This window comes from Mus pahari, chromosome 13 (assembly GCF_900095145.1).
Source record: "Mus pahari chromosome 13, PAHARI_EIJ_v1.1, whole genome shotgun sequence".
NCBI lineage: Eukaryota > Metazoa > Chordata > Mammalia > Rodentia > Muridae > Mus > Mus pahari.
Window position 1 is genome coordinate 67,190,665 of NC_034602.1, and position 27,897 is coordinate 67,218,561.

The following is a 27,897-nucleotide window of genomic DNA, read 5'->3' on the forward strand; positions in this document are numbered from 1 at the left end:
GTGGCCTTTAACAAAATCAGCCCTATTATGTGTCTATTTGCTCTGTTTAAATCATATGTATATATGTATACAAGTATGTATACATTTCTGTGAATGATCAAGCACTCAATTCAAACAGCCAAGTTTAATCAACTTAGGATAAAGTCTTACTTGAAATTAAAACTTTCTCTTTCCAATGTACTAAGTTATTTGCTAGACTAAAGATTTTCTCCTCATGTGTAGGAAAAAGGAAAAAAAAAAAGGCGCCAGATATATTTTTCAGTCATTCTGGTACATCCCAAAGAGAGATGGAAAAGGTCTGCAAACCTGTACATCTCCTTCCATCACAATGAAACTGAAAACTAATTTGGCAAAAGGTAATTATCATTAGCATCGGAAAAGCTAATGACCATGCACTGTAAAACGCAGGGGTGAAACGGCAGCTCTAAGCATCCTACAGCAGGCACACACATTCCTACTATGGATTAAGTGTATGAACGACAGATGTGGGTGGAGTCCCAGGCATAGAAGAGCAGAAGAGGCTTTTTTATCCTGAGACAGGAAAGCTCAGGTTGGCCTTGAACTCAGGATTCTGCCTCAGTTTCCCATGTTGGTTTTTTCATTTTTAAGAATTATACACTGGTCCTCAGAGCCACGTGTGTGTGTGTGTGTGTGTGTGTGTGTGTGTGTGTGTGTGTCAGAAAAATCTAAGATCAAGGCCATAATTACAGGCTTGACTGTACAGACTAGATACCTATGGGGCACAATGAACTCAAATTCTTCATAAAACTTTATAAAGCCCCTGACCTGTGTACCTAACACCCCTAATCTAGCCTCTTTTAAACCTCTCAAGCATGGTTCTGGGAACTGCCATTAACCCCCTGCCTTCTCTTGAGTGAAAAGTCAGTCCTTGTACAAAATGAGTCCTCAGATGTTGCATTACACGTAATCTTTATGTTCAATATAGCAATTTAATAACCTCAGAAGACCTCAAAGCTTAAGGTACACATACATAAGCATGTGGTATCCACGTGGTACCGACTGAGTAACAACAGTATGTAAACCACTTCTTGATGACCTTTCAGTCTGGAAGCAACACATCTGTCCAGGCAGCTACCATTCCAGGGCCACAGGGTACTGTCCAGTTAGACAAGCTGTACAGTGTCCCGACTTTTCAAAACATTCCAAACCATTTCCATTTTGTTGAACTGAAATATGTTTTTTCACTTTCTGCTTCTTAAATTTTATTTCTTGTTGCACAGATGAAACCAGTCCTTCCACTGACAGATATACAACGCTGTTTGCCCCTGCAGGAGGAAGGGAAAACATATCTCACCACAACATAGCTACATCATCTAAGTCAGGGGGAAACTTCTCTTGGCCTTCCTAAAAAAAGGAAGCCGGATGTGATGACATAGCCTTGCAGTTCCTGCTGCTTTGTCAGCTGAGGCAATACGGTACTGGTACTAAGTTCAAGCCAACCAGAGCAATTCAAACTTTTAAAGGAGAAGGGAACTGGAATGCATGTGGGGTTACTCTACTCAGATAAGACCCTGTCTTCTGATCTTGCTCTGACCCATGGCTCTAATACAAAAAGTGCCCCAAGCCCCTTTACTCTCTGGAATAGTGTTAAATGCTATGCTTACTCTGGGTATACGGTCTCCACACGCTGAACTCTGGAATTACAGACATACCTACCCCATGGAACACTTACAAACTCAACCCTGGTTCCCCAAAACTTGCACAGTCAGAACCATAACTGCTATAACCCAGGGTTCAAATTTATCTTCCCACTGATTGGTGTTTTATACAAAAGTACACTTAATATTTAAAACAGTTACTACTTACAGAAATGTTAATACCTACCGAGGTACTCTGCAAGACATTCAAATTCTGGTTTATTGGCTATGAGCTCTTCTTTTGTAGGAATGTTTATTCCCATGAAGCACGGATATTTTATTGGTGGTGAAGCGACCCGAATGTGCACCTTGGAGGGGGTGGGGAATCACATCATATTCTCATCATCAAGACTATGCACTCTTGCTGAACGGCTGTACATTCTTAGTGCTACTTTTGTTTTGTTCCAGTGCCTAAATGGTACTTTGCCACTCTTTATATTACCATCGTCAAAAATAAAACCTGCTAGGTTAATGAAAACCTTACTCATCGTAACACAGCTCCCTCCGTCTACTATTCTTTTTTTACCCTTTCTGTTTGGTCCATTTACATGGTTATAACCAGTAGCTACAGTTTAATTTTAATCTTCCATATTATAAATCTACATATAGATTTAAATGGCCACACTATATTTCATCACACAGGCAGGAATGTCACTTTATATACTTCATCTATTTGCAAGGTATGTGGTTAGTAATTCATTTTTACTATAGCCAACAGATGAATTTATTATATTCTCTTGTTTCTCCTTTAACTTTCATAGAGTTTCAACAGTGAGATTAGCAGAACCATAATCAGTCATTAAAAACCTAGAAAATTTTAGTGTTCTTGAAATGTTCTAAATATAGGCCATCCTTACTGCTTTCCACCACACTTTTCAAATTCATTCAACTATTAAATATATATGGCATCTTCTCTAATTTCAGGGATTGAAATATTTAAAGTTAGAATAAAGTTTGAAATTTAAAAATACAACCTTATATAAATAAGGTAAACATGCACCTTGGTGACTTTAATTCAGATTGCTACAAGAGAAACACTGCAATGAACTGAGTCACACAGATTCTCTGGGTTTTTCAAAGAACTTACAAGTTATTTTATACCATTTTTTGTCTATTAAACGTAGAGTTAACATGATGGGCTGCCTAGTTTTCTGTCAACTTCATGTCATCCGAGAGGAGGGAACCTCAATTAAGAAAATGCTGCCTGAGGAAGCACCTGGCCTCACAGAGACTTGAAGTTTGGGGGATGGGGGAGGGGGGTCTGCTCAAAGGAATGGGGGAGGGGAGGGTAAGAAAGTTTGGAGGCGAAGGTGACTGAGGTGAGGGCAGTGAGCAGGATGTAAAGTAAGTAAAAAGTATATAAATTATTAAAATAAAATAAATAAGAAAAAAAAAAGGAAATGCCTCTACAGTTCCAGTTAGAGGCAGCCCTGTAAGGTATTTTCTTAATTAATGATTAATGGGGGAGGGCCCAGCCTGTTGTGGGTGGTGCCATCCCTGGTGGTCCTGGGTTCTATAAGAAAGCTTGCTTTGTATGAAGCAAGGAAGCCAGTAAGCAGCACCCTCATCAGCTCCTGCCCTGCCTGAGTTCCTGTCCTGACTTCCTTTAATGAAGGAACTGTAATATGGAAGTGTAACCCTTTCATCTCTAACTAGTTTTTTGGTTGTGGTGTTTCATCACAGCAATAGAAACACTAACTAAAACACATGATGTCTAAAGGAACAATATATAACATTAATTCAGAAATACTATATTGAGGAAAAATGTTTGGGCTTTTTGATTGTTGTTGTTGTTGTTGTTGAGATAGGATTATCAGCAGCCACAGGAGGCCTTAAACACTTGATCTTCTGCCACTGTCCCCCAAGCGCTAAACCTTCTATGTTTAGCTTTTCAATCTATTAAAGATTAAACTCAGTATAATGTTAAGAGTAGTTAGCACATGCTCTCCCTATTGCTGCCCAGATATCATAGAGCAACCTGATAGGCAAAGTTTCACGGACTGTCCACTTGGATACAGCATTTTTTATGCCAACATCATATCGTTGATTATTGTGCTACGGCAGATGTTTAAAATACTTACCTCTTTCGCACCGGATTCTTTGAGGAGTTTTATGATGGGTGAGATAGTATTGCCCCTCACAATTGAATCATCTATAAGAACAATTCTTTTGCCTTTAAAGTTGTCAGACAACACGCCAAATTTCTTTGCAACACCAAGTTGTCTTAACCTCATGTTTGGCTGAATGAAGGTTCTCCCTACATACCGGTTCTTACACAGCACTTCCACATATGGCAGCCCACACTGATGGAGGGGAAATAAATGCACATTAGTAGCAATACTGACCTAAAAAAATGCCTTTTAGAGACAAAAGGTATTCATCCACTCCTCAAGGTAACTCTGTAGCACATGTGCATTACTTCATTTAGAAGCTAAGCAAGCACCAAGTCTGCATATATTCACAATGCCGTCCTGGTGTGAAAAGGGTTTCACTATGTGGCCTAGGCTGGCCTCCAACTCTAAGCAATGCTTCTGCTTTGCTTTATCTTTTTACAAAATTGGAGGCCACAATTACTTTCAAGTAAGATGCTGGACCAGAAGCTTCCTGTGTGACCCCATGAAGAAAAGTCAGAATAAGAGAAAATAGACTGTATGCCAAGGAAAGGAAGAAGCTCGGTGGAAACTCACAAAGGAATTAACACAACAGTTCAAAGCACTGAGAAAAAGAATGAGCACACCGCCAAAAAAGTAGTTAGCCAACCCGAAGATCTGGGGGGGGGGGGGGGGGGACAGGGGGGGGNGGAGGGGAGAAAAGTAGTTAGCCAGCTGAAAGATCTGTGGGGGGGGGAAAGTAGCCAACCCAAAGATCTATGGTGGCGTGGGGGGNGGGGGTGGGGGGCGGGCACACGCCCAGGCAAAAGAGGAAGACATCCCCAGGGGAAAGTAGAAATAAAGGACAACAGAAGACACGTGACATGAAAGCAGAGGAGAGCCACTGTGGGGAAGCAAGAGTGCAGAAGGGGTTGGGGGAAGGGATGAATAAGAACACCTTAAATGATACGTGGAAATGTCCAGTGAAATCTATTATTCTGTGTGCTGTTAATCACATAAAATTAGAGCCAATATTCTAATCTTTAGGTGATTAAAAACTACTTATTGCATTAAGAACTACCATTGCCCCAGAGCCATGGCTCAGCCCCCTCTTTCTAACTCACACACAGGAGTCAACATTAGATCCCACTAGGTCACATTTCTTATTTCACTGCCAGATGACTAACTCACAGGTGATAATTAAAAGCAAATACCTTTGTTGCATATCCCAGAGCTGCAGGTGTAGCAGATTCTGGAACTGTGCTAACCAAGTCCGCCTCCACTGGTGCTTCAATTGCCAGCTGCTGACCACACCGGTACCTTACTGTATAAACCATTTGGTCTGGAATGTTTGGAAAGGAAACCAAACTGTCTTAACTTTGTGTAATTTCACCTTAATATGTATGAGATAATCTTTATTATTTAAAGAAAAACAAAATCTAACAGTTGAAAAGAAAGGGGAGCAGTTATGACTTGTAACTCAGTACCATATTCACAGCATACTGCCATGTTCCTCCCAAGAACCACATAAGCCTTTGGGCCAAGGACTCTCATGTTTCAATAAGATAAATGAGATTATTTAAACCATCAAAGGGAAGAAATATACTTACCTTCAAACATACTATCTGGTCTTGCAAAATAAACATATTCAAAGATACAAAAAGCCACTGGGTCTCCGTTAGACCTTGGAATTATATCAAGAGTTCTGATACCATGTCTGGATATTTCTACAATTTCTCCAGGTCTGACTTCATGGCAATATCTTAGGAAAAACACAAACAACCAGAAGACATTTGTGAAGTTTACCATTTTGTACAATGAATGTATACTAATTTTTAAAAGGCAAAAGGAAAAGATTTAAATTTCTGTTGCTTATAAAATAAATGTAGGGCTTTATTTAAAAGCAAGGGACCTATACTTTATTGATTTTTGAAAAATAAAGGGGTTGGTAAGTACTCTCCCCCATGTGCATACTGTCAAGTCTTGACAGTAAACACATTCTCTCTATAATCTATATTATCACTTCGCTTTGAAAGTTACTCTGCCCTTTTTTGAGAGAAAGATAGGAGAGGATATTTTAATTAATTTTTAATAGCATGACTTAAGGAGGTGGTGAACTGTTCAGTAGTTAGGGACCCTTGACAATCTAAGATTTGATCTCTGGAGCCCACATGGCAGAAGAAAATAACTGAGTCTCACAAGCGGTTTTCTTGCTGCTTTATAGGTGCACAGTAGCACCCACACACCTTCACAACACAAAATAAATATAGAACAGACACCTCTCCCCAGCTGCTCCCCCCCCCCAGGGGGCTGGGATTATAATGCAACCAGCTTACTTGGGTGCTGGAGATCCAAGCTCAGGCCTGCATGCTCAGACAGCAGGCGCTTTACCAACTGAGCCATCTCTCCAGCTCCTGAGTTCCTACTTTCTAAAGCCAGTCCTTGGCCAGTGACACGGCTCAGTGGGTAGAGATGTTTGCTGCTAAGCCTAAAGACCTTAATTTGATCTCTAGGATACAGGGTGGAAAGAGAACTCCAAGCTATCCTTTGATGCTGCATGTACCCCATCCTATAAAAATAAATCAATGTCATCATAAAACAAAACTCAATGGTGTGAGCTTCAGTGTCCCAGTCTGTAATCTCAGCTCTCGGGAGGAAGAGGAAGGAGAGAATTACCACAGGTTCAAGGGTGGCCTGGGTTAGAGTGAGACCTAGGATCAAAACCAAACACATACACACGAGGAAAAAACAATCAAGTGAGTAGTGACATTTTAAAGACTGACGGGTATTTTCAGAATCAGAAGGTAGCATTGGAACATTAAAGTCAGTACAACTGCTAGGCACACCATAAATAACAAAACACACTCATAAATGCTTTCCAGGTGGGCAGTGGTGGCACAAGGCTTTAATCCCAGCACTTGGGAGGGAGTGCTCTTGGCAGGAGGATCTCTGAGTTCAAGGGCAGTCTGGTCTACAGAGTGAGTTCCAAGTTCAATACTTTTCAAGTTCCCCACTACCCAGCTCTGGGCATTAGGTGTGTGTTGCCATGCCTCACGAAGTCTGTTCTTTCTCTCACCAGCCCTCCTTGGGGGTGGGGCTGGGGTAGGGAAATGAGACACAGTGTCCTCGATATATACCTACAAAACTCAGGTTTTTCTCAAAGTTACAACCTCACTGTCTCATACTTCTGAATGCTAAGAATATAGGCTAGGAATATAGATAGGAATATTGGTGGAAGTGTTTTCTCATAATTGTAGAGGGAAATAAGAACAGGACACAACTTACCTCGCACCGATGGATAAAAAGCTGCAAGACTCTGAAGACACCACCCATCCTTCAGTTTCTGAGGATTTTTTCTCTGTAAGTTACAAGATAATCAACTTAGGAAATGGGTTCAGGATCGCTTGTTTAGTGATTGCTTCTTAGTGCTGGGGACAGAAGCCAGGAGCCTTGCACAACCCCGGCAAGCACTGGATTAATCAGCTGTATAACCAGACCGCTCAAGTAACTTTTTTTTTTTTTCTTTTTCTTTTTTTGGTTTTTCGAGACAGGGTTTCTCTGTGTAGCCCTGGCGGTCCTGGAACTCACTCTGTAGACCAGGCTGGCCTCAAACTCAGAAATCCACCTGCCTCTGCCTCCCAAGTGCTGGGAATAAAGGCGCGAGCCACCACGCCCGGCACGTAGCTTTTTTTAAAGAGGCGTTTAGGGCAGTGGATAGAAAGCAACAGAAGTCGACAATTGAAGTTGACCTCTGACCTCTAATCAACCTGTATGTATACATACATGTGTACACCTCCACCCCCTACATATATTAAAAAAAAAACAAAACCACAAAGTCTAGTTTAGAGCTAAGAGCGTGCTGTGAAATCACAAGGACCAGAGCTCAGATCCCAAGACCCACGTTAATAAGCCTGGTATCCTGTAATCCCCAGGTTCAGGCAAGACCCTGCTTCACGACAGAGGATGACACCAGGCACCCCTTCTAGCCGCCGTAGGCAGCACAAGAGCACACAGCCACATACAACGTGTGGATGCACTCACATAAATTCTCTTCCCTATTTCTTCCTATCTATAAGCTTCCTGTAACCACAGTTTTGGGGACTCATACAAGAAAAAGGGGAGGAAAGGCAAGCCAGTAAAGAACATCCCTCCATGGCCTCTGCATCAGCTCCTGCTTTCTGACCTGCTTGAGTTCCAGTCCTGCATCCTTGGGTGATCAACAGCAGTATGGAAATGTAAGCCGAATAAACCCTTTCCTCCCCAACTTGCTTCTTGGTCATGATGTTTGTGCAGGAATAGAAACCCTGACTAAGACTCGACAATAGGAAGAAAGTAACTCTGAAAAGCATTACGAAAATCAAATTCTTTCTGAAGCTCATTACCTTTGTCATTTACATCAGAGACTGGCATAAGCCGGCCGATGCAGAGAGGACGATTTCCATATGGATCTCGCACCGCGTAAATGAAATCCCTGTGCATTATAACCAGGGAGTATGCTGCGGGTGCTTCCTTCATTAAGTTCTTAATTCTGGAATTACAAGGAACTGAATGAATCACTGGCTATCAACACAGACAAGCAAAACTCTCATTGCCAGAGCTGCAGCTATAGGCCAGTTCTATAAATTACCTTGCCACCCAGTCTGGAGCATCATCTTTTTCTTGAGGAGGGGTGTATGCGAGCAATTGGGTAATCATTTCACTATCAGAGGACGTGGAAAGCCCAATGCCATGCCGCAGAAGCTGCAGGAGAGAAGTTTCATCATTAGACTATGAGATGTCCCTCTCCCCATTCAAAAGCACACAGTAATAGAAACCAGGCACTCTACAGATACCCAGTTACAACCCCTGTGTCCCACTAAGGTTATATGTATACTCATGGCAGCAGTCCGCCGCTGGGAGCAACAGGAGGTTTCCAGAGCTAAGCAGAAAAAAAGTACCTTGGCAGATATGAAGCAGAACTTAAGTCTGCGGGTGAGTAGATTTACAAACGGTTTGACATGCAGCCTTTTCTACCTTCCTGGTGAATAGGGCACATTCCACAATCCTGATAAATAGGGCACATTCCTTCCTTTACAGTAGCAAAGGGCACCAATGCTGGTGGCATAAGTGAACATGCACACTTCTGACCATGGAGAGAAGCCAGGAATCAGTATTTAAATGACTCATATAGGAGATATTTAATAAGCACCTCAGGGACAGGTCCTCTCTGAACCACGTCAGCTAGTCCAGATATATGAGCAAGGCTCCTCTCACCCTCTGGACAGCTGTCTAGGAGCCTTCCTTCCTGTACACCTTCCCTATGTTGCAGCACAGCCACCAATTGGATCAGCTGGCTCATTTGATTAGCTCTGTGACCTACTCAGGACCTTTCATTATGGGTCCAGCAGGCTGGGTTAACGGAATGAAGAACAGAGTCCCTTGGGGCTTCTCATCCCAGTGACACCCAGGAACATCTAGAAGAAAGGTAAAGAGTTCTAAGGGGCCGGTCAGGATCACAGGCTCCAGAAGACTCCAGAGAACTACAGAGAACTGTGGGAAAGGGCAGAAGAGATGGCTCAGTAGCTACGAGCACCAGCTGCTCACAGAGGTCCAATCCCAGCACCAACACGGCAGCTCAAACACAAGCCCCTGCAGCTCCAGTAGCTACGGATCTAATGCACCCTTCTTGTCTCCAGGGACACCATCACACACATGGTACAAAACACACACTCAGGAGGCGTAGGCACACTCGCGAACACACACACACACACACACACACACACACACACACACCAGAAAGAGCTGTGCAAAGTACTGAGAAGGAGAGAGGCAGCAAGAGCTGTGGAGAAGCTGGAGGGGTTCCAAAACGCTGTCACGGCTCACTGGCTCTGGCTACCCAACACCCCGAGCCCAGGCCTGTAACACTAGACGCTGGGTCCCTGGCACGGAAAGCCCAGAGCGGTAACACTAGCAGTAGAGAGCCCTGACACCGCAGGCTCAAAACTTGTGACAGAAAGAGAGCTGCATTTTGTGTCTTCACCCTTCACCATTTCTATGTTTATGCAGCAAAGAATCCCTCAGCTTAAAAAAGAAAAATCATACAAAATCATCTTTATGTAGCCGATGTGTTTAATTTGTACCATGCTGACTTGGCATCTCACATGGGCACATAAATACTTCAATATCTGAAAGGCCTCTCACCTAAGCATTTCAGACAAGGAATACTCAGTCTGTGCTCCACTTTCTTCTCCCATTTTCATGATACTGTTCAGATAGGGGAAATGCCTACAATCCCAGAGCTTGGGAGACGAAGGCAGGAGGACTGCCATGAGTTTGAGGCTAGCTAGAACTAGAGCTCTGATCTGGGCTACAATAAGACTTGGTCACAAAAAAAAAAAAAAAAAAAAAAAAAAAACCCACACCACTGCCCTTGATACCTATGGGGGATAGCTCCAGTCTCTTGCAAAACCAGCCTCTGCAGATGCTCAAGCCCCTTATAGAAGCAGGCATGGCACTCGGGACACAGCTCAGTGGCACACTGCTTGCCTAGCTAGCGCACATAAGGTCTGGGATTCAATATCCAGAACCTCAAGCAAACAAAAAGATGCTTAAATCCTCTTTATAGTATTTTCCTTCCAAGACATGGTTTTCTCTGTGTAGCCCTGGCTGCCCTCAAACTCAGAGATCTGCCTGCTTTTGCCTCCCAGGTCTTGGGATTAAAGGGATGCACCACGCCCACCCAGCCTCTTTATTTCTTACACTAACTAACACAATGCAAACCACTGACAGGTTGCTTAGGACATAACAAAAATGGAGGCCATGCATGTTCAGAATAGACAGTTTCCTACTTCCAAACATATTTCTTCTTATCTACAACTGAAAGATCTGGAGAGCCAAAATGCATATAATGATATGCACGGCCTAGTCTTTCCTGGCACACAACCCACTGAAATAAGTGTATTCTGCACAGTAATATAATGAGGATAGGACTGGTGGCTAGATACTTCTTGACAGCTTCAGGATAGAGGGAAGCTACTGTGGAAAACAATCACATGACCAGAGGGCTACACTCAGCCTTAGGCCAAACTGCCAAAGAGGGTACAGGTGTTAAAGGTGTAGATGACCACCAAAGGCTAATCATTTAGGCAGACATGTGTGTCTATGTGTCCATAGGACCTAAAAGGACCAGTTTCATGGATCTTCTGGGTGCTGAAACAGTGGAGAGTGAAGTCCAAAAGGCAGTGAAGGCCCATGCCTCCTCCCAAGCCCATCCCCCATCTCATCACCTGTTCTGTATCCTTCATAATGTCTCTTAAAATACACCAACATGCACAAATTAAATATTTTCCTGAGTTCTGTGAACCACTGTGCTCCCAAATGACTGAAATCAAGGAGGGATGTAGGAAAATCAAGGTACAGCTGTGGGCCCTTAAGTGCTCAAGGCCTACACACAGGATGGGCATCTGAGACAGTCTTATGGAATTAACACAGGGGTCCTGAGGTAGGAGACCGAAGGGAGAATGGGAAGCACAGGACACTAACTGGTGGGTTAAAGAAAACCCCACATTTGGTCACAACAATATGGCCGCACTGAGTCTGGACATAGGCAACAGTGCTTCAGTTTTCCTCTGTCACAGACTCTGAGCCTATGAACAGAGTCATAAGGAGACATTTACAGTAACCCTTTGTGCTGTTGACTGTAACCATACACCAACATTCCAAATCACAAAGTGGGACTGCTTCCAATCACTTGGGGAGCACAAGAATCTGAATTTAGAGCAAGCAGGCCAGGCAATTCTGATGCAATGGCTTTGTGCAGGGAGGCAATAACTAGAAGATGCCCTTTGTCGGAGATCTTCAACTTCCTTTCCTTAACTATCAAAAAGGAGCTGTTAAAAACCAACTTACCTTCTTCCGCAACCGAGCTGCGTTCACCAGTTCCCCGTTATGGGCCACAGCTATTTTCCCATGAAGCGTCTCAACAACGAATGGCTGACAGTTTTCCAGCTCACACTTCCCAGTGGTGGCGTACCTTGTGTGTCCGATTCCGAGGTTTGAGACATACAATTTCTTCAAATTGTCTTCGGTAAAAACATGGTTTACGAGACCCATCCCCTTGAGAAGTCAAAGTAGATTTTAGGGAAAAAAAAAACAGAAACCAGGATTGTGAAGAAACAAGACCTTCCCTAGGCAACCCAAATTAGACATGTTCTGTCTCTGCGCTCCAGAATTTGAATGAATTCACTTTGGGATGGGGAAGTGTGAGTGAGACAGGGTTTCTCTATGTAGCCTTGAATGTCCTCAGAGATTAGCCTGCCTCTGCCTCCCCTTCCGAGTTGTTGGGGGTGGGGAGCAGTGAGTGCCACCACCGCCCAGGTGAATTCACTTTTTAAAATGCACTAGGGATAGTCACATCATTAGTTTAGGGTTGTCACAGCACTGAAACACTTCTATCTTATGACAGATAGTTAGCAATAAGATTTTTATTACTAGGCAATGAAATCTGTCAAATATAAACTGAAATTGGCATTGAAAAAAAATAAAAAAACAAAACAAAACAAAGCGTCTTAAAACATTTAAATAGAAGACCTCCTGGCTTGAATGAGCCAGCCTAGCAAAAGATCACCAGGAAAGAAATGCATCCTATTTTGACAAATGTGAAGACACACCGTTGGAAGCAGATTTATCCAATATGGCTACTACCTATATATAAATTTATTTACACTGCCATGTCTATTTCTTTATTTACTTGCTTACTTAGAAACAGGGTCTTACTACATAAACCAAACTAGCCTCCAACTCAGATCCACCTGCTTCTGCACCTTAAGTCCTGACCGCGGCCAGCCTCCACCCTCCAGCATCAGACTTACCTTATGCACCCTGAATTTAGGCACTGAACTCCCATCACTGGTCACAATACCAGCGCTCTCCTGACCTCTGTGAACAAAATAAATGTATCATCTGTTAAACCAGACCAATTGATAAGCTTCCTGCAGAGCTTCATCACGCATAAGAACCCAAAAGCTGAGAAGCTGTTAAATGCTACAGACACTGGCCTCACATCTCTGGACTGTAACAGGATAGTGTCATCTAATTCTGATTGATTTGAGGTCCTTCAGACACCAGTATTTATGTGAACCATCTGATCTGGCTTTCACAGCAATCCTGTGAAACGGTAACTATGATTATGATTCAGAGAGAAATGCCAAGAAAATGAAGTAACACAACAAATGTGCAGATGATAGGTTGTACTGTGGGTTCAGAACAGATAACCCAACTCCAGAATTTGGATATCTAATGCCTATAACCTGCCTCTGAATAAAGCCTCAACCGGTGAAGTATGTAGATAGCAATATAGAAGGCAAGAATACTTGCATATACTAAAACTGGACATGACATCAAGTAAAATTGTCTGAGGCAAGGTCTCAGTATACCACACCATGGGCGCCTCTTGCTCTGACCTCCAGTGTGCTGGGATAACGGGTGCTCATCACCACACCCGGCTAACATTTGGCTAACATTTTTGTCGCTTGTTTATACTTTCCAAACTTCCTCCAACAAATCAATCCCTATCCTCCCCTTGCTTGGTAACAGGTTTCTCTATGTAGTCTGGCTGTCCTGGAGCTTGTTATGTAAACCAGGATGGCCACAAACTCAGAGAGATCTGCCTGCCTCTACCTCCTTAATGCTGGGATCAAGGTCCACCTTCACCCCCCAGCATGATACAAGTCTTTACGTGATTATTAGCTATAAACCTCAATCAAAACGTAACTGCTTTTGCAAATGTTTTTCCTTTTGCTTTTCTGTGTTTGGGTGTTTTGTATACATGTATGTATATATGCACCTGTGGGTGCCGGGTATTCCCAAAGAGGCCAGAATAGGATGTCAGATCCCCTAGAGCTAGAGTTACATACATTAGTAAGCTGCTACCTGGATGCTGGCAACAGAACCTGGGTCCCCTCCCTCGTAAGAACAAATGCTCTTAGCCACTGAGCTATCCATTCAGTTCAAATGCAATGCTTTTAAAATACACAGCTATTCATATGAGCTATAAACCTAAAAAGTCCCCACAACTACTGCCAACCATTTCCATTAAAACACACACACACACATACATATTCAATGAAGCCAAAAAATTATAAAAGAAAAGAAAGAGACTCCCTGTCCCGCACCCCAAGTACTTTTCATCCCCTTTGTCCCAAGGTTAATTTTCCCCTGAAGCCCAAATAAGATTAGCAATCCTTTAGGTCCAGGCTTCCTAAACCACCAAGCCTGCAGAGTTGGCAGATCCTCAAGTTACTCCCTTAGGCAGCTTGAACCAGTTAAACTACACCCTCTCAAGCTCTTAGAAGCTCATTGTCAACCAGCCCTCTGGTTTCCTAGGAAACAAAACCATGAGCTAGAAATAGCAAATCACTTCCAGGTCACTTTAAACATGGAGAGTGGACCTGGGAAACACTGGACCGAGGAGGAGGTCAAAGCTTTGCTAAGTGTCTGGGCAGAAAGAAATATACGAAAACAACTTTACCGAACGCTGAGAAATAAAGAAGTCTTTATTTACGTTGCTAAGAGGCTGCGATCACTAGGAGTATACAGAGACTGGAAGCAGTGCCGGGCAAAGTATAAAAATCTCAAGTACGAGTACAGAACAGTTAAGCATGCCCACAGGTCAGGAGACCGCTCGAAGACGATGAAGTTCTTCCATGCTTTGGACGCAATCCTGCAGTCCGAACCGACCGCACAGTTAACAGAGGAGAAGGACGGTAACAGCAAGTGCCTGGCAACCCTGAGCCCAGTTACCGCTCCAGAGATCGCCGAAGGTAAAAGTAAAAACACCATTCTTTTGTCTGTCACTGTGTTTACAATTTCTACATACATATGATAAATGTAGTCTGAAATATAAGACTTAAAAAATAACAACAACAACAACAACAACAACATACTATTTGGCACAAGGTTATGAATTTCCAAACCATCACTTCTTACATCCCACCACAGCACTATACTGTTCTACCAACTATGGCTGGGTTGATATGCCTGAAACATAGACAGATCTGAATAAGTTAGGATTTATTTTATTACCCTTAGCAAAAGAGAAAATATCAAATAATGCTGTCTGTCTGCTGTTATTCAGTTTTAAACAAGACCAAATTTCTCATCTAATATCCCCACCTCTTAAATGGATAAAAAGACCCCCCCCAAAAAAAAAATCTGTAATGGACCCCCCAGGAACTAGGGCTCTTCCAGGAAATTGTATGCTAGGAATGAAAACAGGCTGCCTGCAAGACCTTGTGTGACAAAGACCTTCCTCTTTCCCTTCAACGTGTCACCACCACAGGCAAGGTCAATAGATGGAGATTTCCCTCCAGCTTGGGGCATGACTAAACAAGCTCATTTCCCATTTCGTCAACGTCTCAGTGCAGACAAGCATCTGCACACACAGCCAGGCTCTCTGCCTGGAGATCCATTAAGAGAACTTGGTGAAGCAGCCAGGGACAGTAGCTGGTGCCATCTTTAGTAATGAGGATTCTGGAGGGCTGCTCTGAAAGCTCTTTTAGCTGGTGGTGTCTGCAGCCCTTTGCTACCCGCTTGCTTCTATTTTGCTTTTTAAGGAAAAATTAACTTCTAAAACCTACCACCGCATCCCCCACCTTATGCAGTTCAGAGGAATGAAGGGCCTTGGGCTTGCTGACCAGGTGCTACCACATACCTCCACAGCCCTTCCTGTTAGCTCTGGAGGGTTGGATATTCTAAGTTTATAACAGTGTAGTTAAGATGGTTCCCTTCCTTTTCTTCCTTCTCTCCCCTCCCCACCTCTTCTAGTGATTAGAAGTGCTAGAAATCAACTATACTCCTGGCTGCCCCACTGACACTTTTACACCTATCCACTTCTGTAGATGACAACTCAGGTCAGTGGCATCTCACACAAGGCTGATGTTCTCATAACCGTAAGCATCTGGACCCTATTCCCACCGTGGCCAAGACCCCACTCTTGTCTCTCCTTGTTTTATACAAACGTACCACGGAACAGTAAGTGTTAACATCTCTAGGTGGTCGGGCATGCGTGCCACTTACCCACTGAACCATCAGTGGGCTCCTTAAATGTTAGTTAATAAACCAGTTCCTGAAGAGATAACGATAGATTTAATGGATGTTTGTTATCTTCCAAAATGTTAAAATTAAAAAAAAAAAAATTACATAATTACAAAGTAAGAAGTCAAGTAGGATTTTTGGAACAAATTTTAAAATAGATGAAGTTTTCAAAAAGCCAATATGCATTCTTAGAAGGTAAGTTTTCACACCAACTGCATAAAATAGTAAATCTGTAAGTGGCAGTCAAGAAATCCTTAGAGGTGGGTGAGGTCTTCTGTGAACTATCACGAAGTCCTTTAAAAATAAATGTAGTTCAATGGACAGAGACACAATACACACAAAGAGGTAAGATTTGAAAGGAGCTGAACCAGTTCCCCACCAGGAGCCAGAAATCTAAGTTCTAAGTCAGCCTCTGCGATGGGACCCTGAAGCAGTCAAGTACACACACTTTTGCCAGAAAAGGGGAAGACTGGGTAAGGCGGCCCTGATAACCTCTAAACCCTACTTTCCTCAAGGTCTTACTTGTGGCCTAAATGCCTCAAACGCCTAGAGGGAAGAGCAGTTAAGACTGAAACTTTCAAGGAAGTAAAACAAGTATGTTAGGTATTTCCGCCGCTATTTCCATTAAAAGGGAAGTTAGCTATCTACTGATAGAGTCGCCCACAGGCAGTTTCACTGCCCAGAGGGGTGGGTGGAACCTTCGTGAGAAGACTTAGAAGTTTACACAGGACCAATACCTACCAGGGACAAAGTCATCTAACAACAAAGGATCACACGGAGGACTAGTGACTAAATAAAATTAACACTACAGACCTCCTTATGTTCCTACAGTCACTGCTGGAGAAGTCACTAGAGAGGATTCAGTAAGTCACGCATGGGAAGACAGCTTTTCCGATGTAAAACAATGTCGACACAGGTAAAATAAAATGCTGTTTACAAGTGTCAGACAAAATAAGATGTTATTATAGGGTACTGCTATAAATAAATTTAATTATCCTACCTCAGTTCCCAGAAAATTCTTGTACTGAAGCCCTAACTCCCATGGTATTTGTGGGAATGGCTCTGGAGAGAACAACTGTGTTTAGAGGAGGTCATGGGGGGAGGGGGACCCTCATGATGTTTTTTATAAGAACATAAGATGCTACTTAAGATGTAAGACTATGTAAAATGTTGAGTAACACTCATATTTATGAAATATATGAATGGAAGGGGAAATGAACAAGAATAGGTTCGGTTGGCTGTCCTAAAAATGGAGAGGGAATAGTGTCAACTGATTTAAAATTTAAATCATTGGTCTCCAGCACCAGAAATGCTAAGACCAGGGACAGATAAATCCTCTGGGCGAGGCAATACATGTTGACTGTGAAAACCACAGCCCCGTGGTCAAGGATAGGTAGGCAGAGAGAGCCAGCTTCCCACTTGATGACTCACCCCTTCCACTCAAACTAAAGGGCTGCAGGAGATGGCTTGCAAGCAGAGCCATACAATCTAGTAACCTTTCCTCTCTGCTTTACTAGACAAGAAGTTCTGTGCTTCATAGGCTCGAGGGAGGGAGAATGTCATTACCTAACAACCAGACTATACTTCTCAGCAAGAAAAAGTCCCATGGGGGGAAGATCAGGTACTGTCGGAGCTGAGAGTAGAGTTCAAACTTAGAATGCCTGACTGGCTACTTAAAGAAACAAGACAGAATTGTCTTGTTATCTCAAACCGAAATATCCGAGTCCATTAAGGAGGCACTCCCAACTCTCCCCACTGTGCGATAAGCACTGTTTTGTTTCTGTTCTCAATGTGATTACTCAGGTATGCAGTGTCACAGACGATTTCTCTCTCATTTAGCATCAAGGCTTCAGGTTCCTGTGTGCTGCAGGACAAATCAGTGCTCTCATCTGCATGGTAATTCACCTGTCAGGGATCATTTGGGTTCTGTCTTTTGGGCTATTTTTTGAACAATGCTACTATGAAGAACAAGACAACACAAAAGCCTTGGTTCCAGCATCAATTCTTATGGGGGTGGGGTGGGTGGGCAGAGAGTGAAAACTCCTAGGGCATGGTAATGTGTTTAATGTTTATAAAGGAACTTGCATACACTGTTTATCCAGAGCAAGTACCTGACTCTACGGTAAACCTGTTTTCAACTCTGGGGCATAAAAGCGTTGCAGTTACTGAACCATTTTATCTTTCCACTACAATCCTAAAAGGCTACCGAGTTACAGTGATGTAAACAGATGCCCAGGCTTGCACTAGGCCTGGAAATCACTTGGCGCTAAAACCTAGCAAATTGAGATGAGTACCCATTACCCAACACTGCGGAGTAATCGCCCTCCTCCCTCCCTTTGGCTGTGCTAACCAGTAATGGTTAAGGCCACTTACTACTTTATCAAGATAAACACCCCCCCCCCAGACATTTGATTTCATTAAAGTACCTGAGAAGAAGCACAGTCTTCTTCTTGTCTGAGCTTTTATATGTAAGAACATTTTAAAATCAAGTTTTTCATGAATGGGAAAAGCTATCTCTCTTCAAAAACCTGTGGCAACAACAACCTACTATTCCAGCATATGCGGGCGGCTCTGGTACAGTAACCAGGTACAGCTGGCCATAACCATGTTTTGCAATAAGAAAATCAGTCCTTGAGGTGGTTCCAAAGGACATTTGCTAGGCCGAAGGCAGCACGGAAATTTGTAGTATCCTGACAAAGGCACGTTTAGGTTTGCCCAGGTCAGATAGATAACGCATCACATTGCCTTTATTTTATAATGTAAACAAGATGGTTGGTTTTTTTTTTTTTTTTTAATTTTGAGCTTTGATAATTTTCTTTGCACACTGGAAAATGAACATTCACATACATATCCAGAGAAAGAAATCCTTCCTCAAATATTTGTCTTCCCAAGAGATTTAAGAGAATAAAAATGAAATGCCATGTACCTAAGCTGGAAAAACATTAAGAAACAGTTGAATATATTTGAGAAATCGATGTATTTTATAAGCTGAGCTCTTGTGGTAAGGTTACTGCATTAACACTAGAAAAAACAAGTGCATTTTCCAGTGTACAGGCTCTAGTTAATTAATAGAGGGTATAATTAAATGTGTTTGTTTATAGAGGTCTCACGTAGCTCAGACGGGTCTCTAGCCACCTATGTTGCTGAGGATGACTTTGGACTTTTGATCCATCTCATTACCCACAGGGTATGCACAAGGATGTTTTCCCACATTTTGTTCACTTACTTGGAGGTGACTTTTATTTGAACACCCCAAGTGCCGTGCTACCATGCTATCTAGAGCTTCTAAAGGTTAGGTGCTTTGCTGAGAAAAGATATCAGATAACCTTCATTCAGGCACGCCTTACAGTCACTGTTGGCAATGATTTCAATGTTAATGAATCTATATTAAGCAGAAATGCACAAGAGTTATATATTGATCCTAAGCAGTCTTCCAGGAGCCTAACTGTATATTCCCAGTGAAATAACTAAAAATGAGAATTGCAGGGTGTGGGTGACACATGCTTTTACTTCTAACACTCAAGAGGCAGAGCAAGTCGGATGTCTTGAGTTCCAGGCCAGCCAAGGCTATGTAGAGAGACGTTGTCTCAAAGGGTGGAGAGAAGGACTAAACTGTGTCTTATTGAGTAGCTCTACATGACCCCGGAATGCAGTCTATCATTGGAGGTCTGATGTTGCCACAACGACGCTTTACCTTGGTCTCACTGTGCAAATGTGTCCTTAACAAGGCTCTGCCCACAGGCCTGCAGAAGCTCTCCTCATATCCATTATTGCACATACTTACATGCCTTTAATTCCAGTTCTCAAGATGCATAAGCAGGTGAATCTTTTTTGAGTTTAGCCTAGACTAACAGTGAATTGCAGGACACCCAGGGCTCTTCTGGGGGAATACAGACTACTGTTTCAACATGAAAATTGCGAAAGCCACTAAAGTGGTCTCCTGCCTTCATGCGAACTACACTGAGGAGCATCCTTGTTCATGATGAAGATCAAATGAGAACATTCTTAGGTGCTAAAAAGACTTGGTCTGAAAATACCATCCCAGTTCCAAGCTCGGCACACTGCATTGCAGTTTAATGCAGAATACTTGAAGATGCTGAAGGAGGCAGTTCCAACATGGCCATCCTAAAATGTGGTTGATGCATACATGTTCTCAGTCTCAAGGTTATGTTTTGGAAGAGAGAATTTTGCCCCGATAGTGGGGCTCAGCACAACCTTCAACTAAAGAACAGATTAAATTTAAGCTGCTACTCTGTTTTCTAACAGAGGAAAGAAAACACCATGGATGCTACCCAAGGCCATGGTCTAGGTGGCTAGATTTTAAGTGTTCTTTTGATATTTTCAGTCTAACATATGCCTTAAGTAGTAGTTGAAAGCTAGAACTCTATTGTATATTACCTCAGAGTTTTCTTATTATATCTAAGTTGGTACAGAGCATGATAGGAAGAAAAATGTCTATTCCCATTTCTTACCAACAGAAATTACTAATATAACTTTCTTTATTGAAAGCAGCTATATCAGGCAGCAGTTTGACTTATTTTCAGATTGAATAGTTATTAAAAAAAGTTTGACCCCTCCCTACTGAAATTATTCTAATCCCAGTGTTTTATGAAAATCCTGGGGTGATAAGTGAATGATCTCCAAAACACAAGAATTGTTAATGTGTTTGAATAACAGAAAGGGTCCAGTTAATTTACAGGTAATCATATTCCCTTAGGAGATGCTGAAAGTCACACATACACCTTAACAACACATGATCTAGGAGCTGGAAAACACTGGTCTGAAAACGAGGTCAGAGCACTGATACAAATTTGGCCTGATTTAAAAAAAAAAAAAAAAAAAAAAAAAATTCAAGCAGCTTTTTGATGAGACCACCAGAAACAAAAACATACAGGAGGAAACCGCCCAGAGACCTACCCAGTTTGGAATAGACAGAGACTGGAAACAATGTCATGCCACTACATATAAAAATCCAAAACATGAATACAGAGTTTTACAAAAGACAAATGATAGCCCTCAGAGAAAACAGAAATTTCATGATGAAACTGACTGCATCCTAAAAAGCAGGACTCCTGGAGTTCCCAGATGCAACATGGTAACCCTGGCAATGACTTTAACCTAAGAACTTTCGTCTTTGTAGATCAAGAAGTCTTGTAAGAATAAAGTTCATATACTACCATTATTTATTCAACTGACTATAATTATTATTAGAAAAATATATTTCTAACTTCAATTTCCTTCTAGGCCCTGACCAAAATACTCCTAATTCTTCAACTCATTAATTTTCCTAATCACTTTAGTATTTCTAGTTTAATATACTTGAAAACTAATACATACAAGGGGGTCACACACTGACCTTATGTTTAAGAATTACCTGAAGGTCATTTTGGAAGCCGTGGAACTGGGAGCAACAAGAGAAAAACACGGGACAATCAGTAAGACTGTAAGAGCCTGGAAAGTGCTAGGGCTTTTTTCTTCCTGTGAAAAACTTTTGTTGCATTTTCTTGATAACCTAGATATTTAGCCCCATCCCCGACAAACTAGATTAAATACAATGTTTGTGAACTGAGAGTAGAGAATGCTGGGGAATGAGTTCACAGCTCATTAAAAGTAAAAGGAACTCAAAAAGTCACTGGATGCATTCCCAGTCAGGTAACTGCAATAACCATGCCCTTCAAAGTGCACTTACAGAAAAGGAATGGGGCCCACAAATTAAAAAGCTATAAAGTGTGGTTTTCTCAAAGGGTAGGCAATAAGTATACTGTTTTAATAACTATGAAGATAAGCCAAACTCTGAAGTCTTTTTAGAATTATATAAATTAAAATCCAGATGTTACAACTCATTTCCTTGTACTTGGGAGGCTGAAGGGAGACCACAGTGAAGCAGAGGTCATCATAGGATACGTAAAAGAGCTCCAGGCCAGCCTGGAATAGAGTGAGACCCCACTCACTCAGAAAGTAAAACTGTGAGCCAACCAGATAGCAGTAAGAGTAGGTTCAATGCAATAAGAAGAAACCCAAATATGTAGATATTCAAGTTCCTTATATAAAGAGGCTCAGTATCTGTATATAAGCAACATATATCCTCCTGAATATTTTAAACCATCTAATTGCTGTTAATAGCTAATATAATGTAACTGCTATAAAGTCACACTATTGCTTAAAGAGCAATGGCAAGTCTTTTTGTTGTTCATTACAGCTAGTTAAAAAAAAAAAACTACTCAGTATTTATGGATTGAAACCATGGATACAGAATGCATGTAGACAGATGGCTGACTGTATACAGGAATGTGCACAAGACTGAAGATAAGACAAACTGAGTTCTAGTCTCTGCTCCTAATTAGACAGCAAGCCCATGTGACCATCACCCAAATCAATACTCAAGAGGCTAAAAAGGATAAAAAATTTAAAGCCAGCCTGAGTTACACGCAAAAGTATGTAAAACAAAAAAATAAAACGAGACCAACAAAATTATAATTCTAGATTCCCCACCTCCCAAACTTATTAGCTTTTTTTTTTAACTCCATCCCATAAAAGACCATCATTAATCAATCATGGATTAGCCTAAGGTTCATGCTTTAGTTCTTCTCATGTATCAGTGCTTATGAGATCCATCTCTAACTGTGCTTGTGTTAGGAATGTGTATTACTCTGGGACAGTCTAGTATGTATGCATCTCATCACACACCCACACCTCACTCTACTATATTATTCCAGCCTTTTCCCAGCCATTATGATTAACTGCATGTCTGTCGGTGAACATCTATATGCAATTCTACTGAGTGCATCCCTGAGTATGGGTTAGAACTGTAGGCCATACTTCTATTCCAGGCACTGTTCCAAACAGTTTATATATAAGAATTTAGTACATATAAGTTATGATGTAGCAATGATCATCATGGCCAATTTAAAATGTGGAAACTGGGTCCTAGAGAATCCTGTGCTTCTGAACTAGTGAGTTACACACGTCTGTGAGGGCAGGAGCCACGTTTGCCCCATGTTCTCTATTCAAGGTGCCTTGTTTACACCTAGGAGGAACCTCAAGGAAATACAGCCCTGTGCTGCACGACAATATAGGGCATGGGTGGTATATGCTAGAGGAAGATTAAAAGGGAACAGCAGAAAGCTATAACTTACCCATTTGGTCATGTTGGAGAAAAGAAGGCCACACTGCCAGTCATTGAAAAGTGCAGCACAGTCACAGAGCAGCACGTGGCACCTGATAATGGTAGCAGGTGCCTGCTAGTGGATTCTGTATTTGCTAGACTGTCCTTCCATCATCACTTTAGTGCGTCACTATTTATAGAGGCTCCCATGACGTGAAACAACTGTGCTGTGTTACCCCGGCAGCAGCTTCCTACATCTAATGTTTACCCAGTCTCTGGATTGAACCAAGATACCTTGTTGAGTGACTGACCTGCATAGCAACAAAATGGCCTAATGATGCATTTCTTGGAATACATATCCCTGTACTTAGGGGACATGTAACAGCATCGGAGAGCAGAGGAAACTCAACACCCCCACCCCCAACTCTTGTAATTCAAGTGAGGTGAAAACCTTGTAGTACCATTTATTTTTTAATTTTATAAAATGTAGTCAGATGAGTTGGCCTACCTTTAAGCTCCAGTGAATGTCATGCAAAGAGATTGCTACCGGCTTAGTACACATAACACAAACGCATCCTCCTGAACCAACTAAAATCTCAACACCAGAACTTTAAAGTACTTTTACCTGTAGCCTAAAAGATAACAAAGCAGATCCAGACGTTTATGAGGGCTGCCAAGACTAAGCTGGTGTTTTAGCATCATTGTTAACACCGGCAGCCTTAATCTTGGCACCCCAAAAGTTCAATTTCCTACTGCACTGTGTTCCTCAACACACTTCAGGAAGGGGCCTTGGATACCTGAGCACACCCCTCCCTACTGAGTGCTTTTCTGGTGGTTTCTTTACAGAAACAATGTCTACACCTGTCAAGAAAACATCTCCCAAGACCATTGCAAACCGGTTTCCTCAAAGCTTAACCGACCTGGAAGGTTCTACAGGATGTTTCTTCCATCTGGACCCTCACCTCCACCAGGTAAGTTTCACACATGTTGAGACGTATAAACACATGTGGTATTAGCCATTGGTTTTAATTTCTGTTCTGGAACTCGACCACTCGCAGAGGACGTGGTCATTTCCTAATTAACAAAACTCAATCATATACTTTCCTTCACTAAACAAAACACAGGAGAAGCTAGGCACTTTGTACTTTTTTGGTTTTGGTTTTCTTTCAGTTTTTGAGACAGGGTTTCTCTGGCTGGCTGGACTGGACCTTGCTCTGCAGACCAAATGGATCTCCATTCAAGAGATCCACCTGCCTCTGCCTCCCGAGTGGGGGTGGGGGAGGATTACTGGTGCGCAGCATCAATCACCATGCCCAGGCTGGGTACCTTTTCTCTTTTAAAAGGTTATTTTGGCCAATCTGGGAAGGCTGAAAGTTCATGTTTGGGGAAGTCCCTTCAGTCCAGCTTCTGGCGAGAACCTCGGTGTGTGTGGCCTCACGGAAAAGGTCAAGTGATGAGGGAGGAAGAGAGAGAGCATAGCTGGAATTCCAGGGTCAGGCTCACCCTTTTATAGCAGCTTGTTATCTGAAAGCTAACTTAGGGAGACCACTGTTAATCCACACTGCTCAGCTTCCTGTAAACTCCATCTCTGAAGATACCACTAGAGTCTTGCCACACTGAGCACCACCCCCCTCCCCACCTTTGAAGAATAAGCCGTATCCACACTACACAAAAATCCTCCAGGTGGCTGATTCATGGGATGTGTCTAGTAATCCCTTTTTAAAGAGGAATTTTAAATAAATAGGCCCAAACTGCTCTACTCTCCAGAAGATGTGATGGTGATTTAAAGATCAAAGTGAGCGATCAGACAAGTCTCGTTTATTCAGAACTCAGCAAATGACTAGACCCAATGTTTCCAAGCCCACACAGCTATCTGGTGATTTTTATGACTCTTATATGAGCACATCTTCATGTGAGATGTGAAAAATGGAGGCTTCTACAATAAGCCACACCTCTCTGTATTGGTTTTTCCAGATTGGTGTTTCCTCTCTGTGTATTCCTGGCTGTTCTGGAACTCATAGATCCTCCTGTCTCTGTTTCCTGAGTGCTAGGATTAAAGGAATGTGCCACCACAGCTGCTGCCACCCCCACCCTACTCTATCATACCTCTCTTTTGAAGAAATAGTGTCTATAATACTACTATATACTTACCTGTGGTCACCTCTCTAGGTTCCAGGTTTTAATATCCCTGTGCATACACTCAACTGTGCAGTATACACTCATCAGTTCATTAGTTCTTGGCTGTGTCACTTGGTAGACAGTGTGTGCTTACTCCATATGAGCCCCGTGTCCCATCCTGAGCACATCACCCCTCAAAATGTGCTCTTACTCTCCTTTGGCCCTGACCTACTGTTTTAGGGTAACAGGCAATTATTATATTCTCTAAGAATAATGGTGTGGCATTCTACAGGTTTCCCAATTAAAATTAATTCTACTAAATGAAAAAGAAGTTTCTCTAATTTAAAATGTTGCATTGCCTAGATTTGTACGGAGATCTAAGTAAAATCTTAACGACATTCTTATTGGGGGAAAAAACCGTATGTTGCTTGGTAGTATGTTTGTTCCCAAGAAACTAGCTTATCACTGCTGTTCAAAAGAAAAAAACAATCTGGGCGGTGGTGGCTCACACCTTTAATCCCAGCACTTGGGAGGCAGAGGCAGGCGGATTTCTGAGCTCAAGGCCAGCCTGGTCTACAAACTGAGCTCCAGAACAGCCAGGGCTGGCTATACAGAGAAACAGAGAGAGAGAGAGAGAGAGAGAGAGAGAGAAACAGAGAAACAAAAAACCAAAAACCAAAATAACCCACAGTCATATTTTCAACACTAGTCTACCAAAGGCTTGCTTGGTTTAGTTAAATATCCTAATAAAGTCATTTCTCCCTCTTTTGTAGACTAGTCTTGCTATGTTTGCCAGGGCTGAGATTACGAACTCTACTATAAAATACAATCCATTGATACTACTAATACATCTTATCTTTATTATCCTTACGTTATCTAATCCTACAGCTTCTCATATAAAAACAAGTATAGGGTTGGGCAGTGGCGGTGCATGCCTTTAATCCCAGCACTCAGGAGGCAGAGGTATTCGGATTTCTGAGTTGGAGGCCTGGTCTACAGAGTGAGTTCCAAGACAGACAGGGATACAGAGAAACCCTGTTTCGAAAAACAAAAGAACACATACAGTCCCCTAAATCATATACATACACACATACACTCTCAAAACATTTGTGTGTGTGTGGGAGGGTTCAAGACAGGGTTTCTCTGTGTAGCCCTGGCTGTCCTGGAACGCACTCTGTAGACCAGGCTGGCCTTGGAACTCACAAACCCGCCTCCCAAGTGCTCGGATTATAGGCGTGGGCCACCATCAGGTGGCCCCTGATGCTTTTTTAAAATAAATACAGAGTACGCAGAATGTGAAATGAGACTCTGAAAATTGCAATACAACTTCTAGGCTAAATTTGGTAAGGGAAGTTATTAGTGATGTATGTGGCACCCACATTGATAAGGGTTACTGTTCTAGACATTGTTGCTACTGTATTGTAAAACTCCGTGATATAATAGTTTTGGAAGACAGACAAAATCCTAGTTTGTATTATTTCCATAAACAGACTTATACTAACTGCCAGTGAAGTCAAGAAACAAATTATGGAGGCAAAGGTCTTTTTTGCTTTGTTTACCCCAAAGGCATCTCCCAATTTCCCATAGCTACAACTACTTTCAAACTCAAGATCTCCAAACCTCTAACTGCTTTCAGGCTAATAATCTGCTCAATAGCTCTGCCCTTGCAAACAAAGCTCTTGCAAGCTGGAGGCCCGGTGCAAAACAACAACAAACAAAAAAACCCTCAAGTGTTGCAGGACCTTCGGCACCACCACCCTACAGAAGCTTATCTTTGGAACAGTTCTAGTTTCGAGGAGATCTGAACGGTCCCTTCCCAACCTGGCTAGTGTAGGCAAACTCCAGCATAACTAACCGGCGGCGAGAGATGCATTCTTGGGAGTTAACCAGTAAAGAGCATTCGGGAGCAATGCGACAGGCTAAGTTAATGTCTATGCAGGCAAAGTGTACCCCACCCCCACTTGGTCAATATCCTGCGTAGGTACTTGTCCTGATTCCCGAGATTCACCCTCCTAGCCCTGATCCACCTTCCCAGTCCTGATCCACCCTCCTAGTCTTGCGTCCCCCGTAGCACGGAGCTGGGAAGCGGCTCGTGGAACTGTGCAAATACTTGCCACTCCACCCCCACCCCTCCATCCTGTTGCTCACCGGTGCTGTAGCCCCACGAGTCCCAGAGTGATCACATGCGGCACATCGAGCTGCGTGGGCCAGTCTCCAGAAGCGATGCACCCGAACACACCACATTCCTCCCGGATCCCCAACTCCTCCAGCTCCATGGCGCCTCGGAAAGCACGTGGAGGGAACCTGCTGCCGCGGCGTGGTCCAAGCACCAACCAGCTGTCCGCTCCGCTATCGAACGCCTCGAGAGGCTCGCGCTACTGACTGCCTCCTTCCCCCGGCGGGCTTGGTTCTCGCTACTGCGGCGGCGCGATTCACAGAAGGGGCGTGACCAGTTCGGCCTCCCGCTATCCGCCAATCAGCTAGGGGGCGGAGCTACGGAGTCAAGAAGGTGGAGCTGGCGGCGGCAGTCAGGAGCGCTGCTTTCCCTGCACGTGGGCGGCTCCGTTATTTTTCGCGCTCCCAAGGCGTAGGTGATGAGAGTGGCGCCTCTGATCGCGTGGGTCCCTCAGAGAAACCTGAGCCGTGCGTGCCCCCTGCTCTCACGCCGTCCCCCAGCCGTCCGGACTTGGTCCGCTCCAACCCAGAAACCTCTCCGGCCGGCGGGGGCCTTGCAGCCTGCGCGCCACTTTTGGTTGCCTGCGCGGAGGGGCCGCCCGGAAGCGGGGTCGCGTCAGCGCGCCTGCGCGGCGGGAAGCCTGGGGACGCGACTCCAGCCCCAAGCACAGCCAGCCCG

General features: G+C 43.0%; 2 protein-coding genes across 3 annotated transcripts in view; one reads left to right on the forward strand and one right to left on the reverse strand.

Annotated features, from left to right (window-relative positions):
* Positions 1-935: 935 nt before the first annotated feature.
* Positions 936-27,659, reverse strand: Ppat (phosphoribosyl pyrophosphate amidotransferase). The gene is made up of 11 exons (XM_021210823.2): positions 27,192-27,659; positions 12,598-12,664; positions 11,636-11,842; positions 8,376-8,488; positions 8,131-8,276; positions 7,034-7,106; positions 5,359-5,510; positions 4,963-5,090; positions 3,740-3,961; positions 1,846-1,966; positions 936-1,286 (listed from the first exon to the last, which is right to left on the reverse strand). Exons 1-11 carry the CDS (start codon positions 27,317-27,319, stop codon positions 1,093-1,095), a joined length of 1,551 nt encoding a protein of 516 aa, XP_021066482.1. The 5' UTR covers positions 27,320-27,659; the 3' UTR covers positions 936-1,092.
* LOC110330578 (multifunctional protein ADE2) overlaps positions 14,164-27,897 on the forward strand; it is a 29,486-nt gene continuing 15,752 nt past the window's right edge. The window contains exons 1-2 of one of the 2 annotated variants that reach the window (XM_029545184.1): positions 14,164-14,547; positions 23,772-23,896. In XM_029545184.1, coding sequence (XP_029401044.1) covers positions 14,418-14,547; positions 23,772-23,896 — 255 coding nt within the window. In that variant the 5' untranslated portion in view covers positions 14,164-14,417. Of the gene's footprint in view, positions 14,548-23,771; positions 23,897-27,574 lie in introns of those variants that run through there. The other variant, XM_021210794.2, reaches the window with a different exon arrangement.

Excerpts from the sequence above, each read along its gene's own strand:
- Ppat (XM_021210823.2), bottom strand. The coding sequence starts at position 27,319 with ATGGAGCTGGAGGAGTTGGGGATCCGGGAGGAATGTGGTGTGTTCGGG. Across the intron at positions 5,511-7,033 it reads TTTTTATCCATCGGTGCGAG|ATATTGCCATGAAGTCAGAC; the intron begins GTAAGTTGTGTC and ends GTTTTTCCTAAG. Across the intron at positions 1,287-1,845 it reads ATGTCTTGCAGAGTACCTCG|GGGCAAACAGCGTTGTATAT; the intron begins GTAGGTATTAAC and ends TTCCTCCTGCAG.